Here is a 6165-nt window from a genome sequence, read left to right as displayed (position 1 = left end):
CCAGAGAGGAAGTGCATCTGAGGAAATAACATCTTAGGCATTCCCTAAAGACGGAGAGGATCCAGATATTATTATTGCAGGATAGTCTAGTTGCCATCAGTGAGAACCTGGAAAGTACCCCAAAGTTTTATGTTAGAAATGTATAGTATGGGTCCCTAGCATATAGAAACTGCCGGATGCTAACTTGCAGATGTTTGTACAGTTAGCATAAGTCACATTAACATTAATAAGCATATGTTGACAATAGCGTAACAATTGCTAGGGGTTCTGAGGATGTTGAATCAATTTCTGACATTTTTAGGATAATAAGCAGCAGTTTTGAGCCCTCTAGTCTAAAGCTTTAAAATAGACACAAAATTCATCAAAATCAGCCCAATGGGTTTAAAATATGGCCACTTTCTGGTTAAATCTGCCATTTAGGATCCTGAAAACATCAGAAATGGATTCAGCATCTTCAATAACCCCCAAAACCTCTCTGAAATTGGCCAAGCCATTTCTTAACTATTGTCTGCATATGCTTATTAACGCCACTTATGCTAATAGTGCAAATTGCCCAACATATGCAAGTTAGCATCTGGCCGTTTCTATAAGCTAGGGACCCGGACTATAAATGATATCATATATTTTGGGGTACTCAACATTTCCAGGTTCACAACAGGAGTTGGCAACTAGACTTGGAGGGGGGGAATACTGAGAAAGTTCCTATTTTAGGTGATTTTAGTGAATTTAAAAACGTTTTCTTACTGTACACCGTATGCCTCTTGCATAGGCAAAACATCCACAAGACACACACCTGTTTTCTGACAGCGTGTTGAGTTTTTGCATTTTTTTTTTTTACTCTCTGTTTTCAAAAGGTACAATAATTTACTCAGCGGCTTAAGCATACTGTAACACCAACAGGGTATCTTTGATTCACTGTGCAAGACTTAAGTATTTACAACCCACCCCAAACCTCAAAGTGTGCAAAACCAACCCACTCGATAAAAACAAAGAGAGGACAATCAAAATTCAAAATGGCTTCCGTCCAATACACGCATACACAACGGAAAAAAAAGGTCTCTTCGTTAAAAAGCTTTTAAAACATGCTCGTCAGGCTAGAAAACCCAAAACAGTTTGGTTGTGCTCCTGTCAGTTCAAGTGAGCCCAGCTCAACTGTGCCGGAAAACGACAACTTAAAAAATACCCCACCCCTTTTTAAATGTTTTTACAATATTGGTCAGTTTTTAAAGTCATAGACAGCTTCAACTCTTTTATACTTTAACTGTCAGAAACACAAATAAAAAGGGCGGTTTGGAGGAAGAGGGAGCGAGAAATTAAACTAAAAAAAGCTGTTTCTCTGACAGCTTCGTCTGACAGTCTTTTTCTCACTTTAGCCAATGGGAGTCGAGGATTCCTCCCGCTCTTTTGCACATTTAAGGCAGTGAGAAAGCACCAGTATCGTTGTTCCCTCATCTTGCATTTGTCAAAACACTTTGGACTCTTTTTTTGGTACCTCAAGGATTCCACATAGGTGCAGACGCTTAGCAAGCTGGACAGTAAGCTTGCATTAATTCACTTTTACTGATCAGCGTTGACTCATATCTGTTGAAGCCGAGGCGTTGACATATCATTGTTCTGCTTTTCTTGCAGTAAACCCACCCGTGTGATTTTCATGCAGCTAACACTAAAGTCAAAAATGAATCAGCGATGACTGTTTGCTAAGCCCAGTTTCTCTCCGGTCTGTCAGGCGTTGGGTTCTCGCACCAATGCAGCTAACAATAACAGATGTGGCTAGCTAATTAAGCTAACGTCAGACTTTTTAATGACTCGTGGTATCGATATCCGAAAAGAGGACTGACGCTGAAGCAGCATGTGCCTAGCTAACGGTTAGCATTCTTGCCAGCTTCAGTTAGATATCGACATAAACATCAGATAGTTCTGCAGTGTAAAGCAGAGTCAAATCAAACCTCTATTTAATTTCTATCATACATCTGTTTTGCTGATTAGCTTGCATACCTTTTTCTCATTATATATTCAGTAGGGCTGGGTGTTAAATCAATACATTTGATCTTCTTAAGATAACATTTCTCATAGATACCATGCTGTATTGTGACATATATTGTTAACCAGATAAAGAAATAAAGTATATATGAAATAATTGCCCCGTGTAGTTAATTAAAGGTTTTTTCGAATGCTATGCTAACGCTATCTCAGAGCAATATCTGCTGGAGTTGCTTTCTCCAAGTTCAACAAAGAGCAAGTCAGGCTAGTAAGACAATCATATATCCTTTGCCACTAACTAACCCTCCAAACTGCTTAAATACTGAGTATGTCTTGAACTCGAGAAAGTTTGTAAATGATTGTTGAAACTCTGTTGAAAAGAGGGGATTAGCAAGCAGTCAATGAAGACGGTTCTGTGAGATGCTAAGCTACATTGACGACGGACTGCAGAGCGTGCAAGGCCAAGAACAACTTAAGCTAAGTTTACAACCCCGTGATGTTAAGTCTCTGTGTTTGTGTGTGCACATTTGGCAGTAAAATCAAAAACATTGGCACTTTTTTCCATTTTGTTCTTCACAGTAGAAATGTGACTGAATGACACACGGACAATTAAGCACTTTTGTTGTGCTTGAGGAGCAGAGTACTGAGCACCATGAAGCTCAACTGACCTCAGATCAGAAGGGGTGTGTGTGTGTGAGTGTGTGTGTGTTTAAAAATGTAATTATTGTGGAGCTAGTTTGTCTGCAGAGGCTTTTCAAATGTCTCATACTAGCCTCCATTGTGGCCACCAGAGGGCGGTACATCACCCGGATTCACTTTAACCCTCCTGTCGTGTTCGGGTAAAATCTGACCAATTTACTATTTTCTTCAATCATAAATATTGTGTTTTACATTTGATTGCTTCAAGGCCTTATGATATCCTCCACAGTAGGCATTTATCCCTACTTTCATTGATGAATGGTGTTCCTAGTAAAAAATGTCGCCATAGGAAATGAATGGGTAACCCTATCAGATAATACAAACCCACAAATAGGCAAATAAGTTCATTTAGGAATACCTTTTTTGGTGCCTCCTCTCTTTGTATATTTCCCGCAGTGACTGATGTGAACCAGAAGTCTGAGACATTTTACAGCTTAAAGGGAATTAAATATAATGTGGTGATGATGAATGTTTTTGTGTTAATGTAAGAGCAGTTCAAACCAGAGGTGGGAAGTAACGAAGTACCATTTTGAGTATTTCCATTTGATGCTACTTCATACTCCACTACATTTAAAAGTGGACTAACTTAGTTCACTAGTTACGTTTTTAGAGATGTATTTTGTTAGAAAAAGGCTCACATTATTTAAATATCTTTCCAAAAGTCAATCCGAACTTTGTTTGTCTATAACAGTAACATGCTACTCGATTATCTAGAGATGAAACATATATAAAAATAATCATATACACACATAAAGGCAATTTTTCTGCACAATGATTAGCCTACTTTGAATGTTATTCTGTAAGAAACTTTTTTAGATAATATTTTTTTAAGTAAGATTTTGTAAGTATTTTGACAATAATGTGTTGGTACTTTTACTCAAGTGAAGCATCTGAATACTTCTTCCACCTCTGGTTGAAAATAAAAATGTTCACTGGGGGAGAAATGACCACGAGAGGAGGGTTAATGTATTCTAATGTACAGGTGGGCTCAGAGACAAGGGTGTAAATATTAGTCTTTGTTAGAAAAGGCGTCGTCTGGATGTTTTGGTTGAACTGTTTACAGCCAGTGATTAAAAGTCAGTGTCCTCCTGCTGCCCGTGTGTAAGTGCATGAGTGTATAAGTCTGTGTGTGTGTGTGTGTGTGTGTGTGTGTGTGTGTGTGTGTGTGTGTGTGTGTGTGTGTGTGTGTGTGTGTGTGTGTGTGTGTGTGAAGCACCTCTGTAAACAAGGAGAGACATAAACAACAGAACACCCCACCCTCCCGTTGTAAACATCTGAAGATACATATCTGGGATTTGAAAAAAAAGAATAATCCAGTTTTAAATTCTTGGCTTGGTCTTTTTTTTTTCTGTGTCTCATCACAGCTGACTCCTTCCTGCCGGCACATATATGAAAAGTTGTATTCTAAAATGTCATACATCCAATAAAACATGATCTGTGTTTAAAATAAAAGGATTGTTTGACACTTTTCCCACCAGATTGGCAATATTTAGACTCAGTATTGCACCGTTTGTAATGTGAATGGTGGCCCGCTGTACCATTTTGGATGATAAAACTTTTCATATATATATTATATTATATTATGGTATATATCTGGGGGGGTCTCATAGCGCCGACTCCAGCGAGGAGTCCAGCTGGTCGTCATGGTGACTGGTGCTATCGCTGTCGTAGCTCTGCGTGCTCGAGTAATTGGCCGCTTCCTGTAACCGTAGCAACATGTTCATCTGAAAAACACAGACAAGGAGGGTTAGGGTACAAACAATGTTATCTGTTACGAGATGTAATCTGAGTATCAAAAATATATAAGTGATGTGACCTGATTACTTCCCGTTACTTATGGATCACACATTATTTAAAATTAGTTTTATTGTTTTTATGTCTTATTTATGTTGCATAAATACATTTGACTGAAGTGTATTATGTAAGACAACAGAACAGTGTGGCCTTAGAAAATAAGAAATCTAGATATTTGGGTAAAGAAATGTGTCCGCTGCCTATATATAATGTACACTATATACTATCTACTAGATATTTATGTATTAGATTTGTAGAATTTAATCCAACATCACTTCGCTCAGATTCCACCCCTTACTGCCAGTCCTTCCATATTCTCCTACACGTGTACTGGTGCTTGTTATTACTAGTACTACTGTTGTAAAAAAAGCTTTACAAAGACTTCTCCTTCACTCCAGGTGTTCATGGTGTGTGTTCCTCACCAGGGGGTCTCCATCGGTGTCGCTCTGGGACACCTGTTTGGAGGAGGCTCCCTCCTTGGAGGAGCTGTAGCTGTCGTAGCCCACGTCCTCCGGCCTCAGCTGCAGCAGAGTCTGAGCGTCCGGCTGCTGCGAGGCGCCGCTCCACGGGTACGTGTCGTTCACCCACTTAGAGGGGTCCTCCCACACTGCTCTCTTCCCGTATAACTGCAGGGGATATCAGAAAACAGATGTGTTAGGGTTAGGTTTTCATGTCTCTCCTACATCAACATGTGTCCCCTCTTCTTCATGTCTCTTCTACATCAACATGTGTCCTCTCTTCTTCATGTCTCTTCTACATCAACATGTGTCCCCTCTTCTTCATGTCTCTTCTACATCAACATGTGTCCCCTCTTCTTCATGTCTCTTCTACATCAACATGTGTCCCCTCTTCTTCATGTCTCTTCTACATCAACATGTGTCCCCTCTTCTTCATGTCTCTTCTACATCAACATGTGTCCCCTCTTCTTCATGTCTCTTCTACATCAACATGTGTCCCCTCTTCTTCATGTCTCTTCTACATCAACATGTGTCCCCTCTTCTTCATGTCTCTTCTACATCAACATGTGTCCCCTCTTCTTCATGTCTCTTCTACATCAACATGTGTCCCCTCTTCTTCATGTCTCTTCTACATCAACATGTGTCCTCTCTTCTTCATGTCTCTTCTACATCAACATGTGTCCCCTCTTTTCCATGTCTCTTCTATATCAACATGTGTCCCCTCTTCTCCATGTCTCTTCTACATCAACATGTGTCCCCTCTTCTTCATGTCTCTTCTACATCAACATGTGTCCCCTCTTCTTCATGTCTCTTCTACATCAACATGTGTCCCCTCTTCTTCATGTCTCTTCTACATCAACATGTGTCCCCTCTTCTTCATGTCTCTTCTACATCAACATGTGTCCCCTCTTCTTCATGTCTCTTCTACATCAACATGTGTCCCCTCTTCTTCATGTCTCTTCTACATCAACATGTGTCCCCTCTTCTCCATGTCTCTTCTACATCAACATGTGTCCCCTCTTCTCCATGTCTCTTCTACATCAACATGTGTCCCCTCTTCTTATGTCTCTTCTACATCAACATGTGTCCCTTCTTCTTCATGTCTCTTCTACATCAACACGTGTTGATGTAGAAGCCTTATAACCTGAATCTCCTCCTAGAGCTCCTTTGAGTTCTTTGTAACCAAATGTCTCTCAGAGGGGCGTGGGGAGGGGCTCCTTATTTCCATCTAAAG

General features: G+C 40.0%; 1 protein-coding gene across 1 annotated transcript; it reads right to left on the bottom strand.

Moving 5' to 3' along the window:
• Positions 1 to 7: 7 nt before the first annotated feature.
• Positions 8 to 5099, bottom strand: LOC104952977 (neuron navigator 3-like; the record flags this gene model as incomplete). The annotated part of the gene is made up of 2 exons (XM_010779896.1): positions 8 to 4403; positions 4896 to 5099. Coding segments are annotated over 2 exons (324 nt in total), but the record flags the coding sequence as incomplete, so codon positions are not given.
• Positions 5100 to 6165: the final 1066 nt, after the last annotated feature.

The sequence above is a fragment of the Notothenia coriiceps genome, unplaced genomic scaffold (genome assembly GCF_000735185.1).
Source record: "Notothenia coriiceps isolate Sejong01 unplaced genomic scaffold, NC01 NC01_scaffold00000399, whole genome shotgun sequence".
NCBI classification, from domain to species: domain Eukaryota; kingdom Metazoa; phylum Chordata; class Actinopteri; order Perciformes; family Nototheniidae; genus Notothenia; species Notothenia coriiceps.
This window is presented reverse-complemented; position numbering and strand designations above follow the sequence as displayed.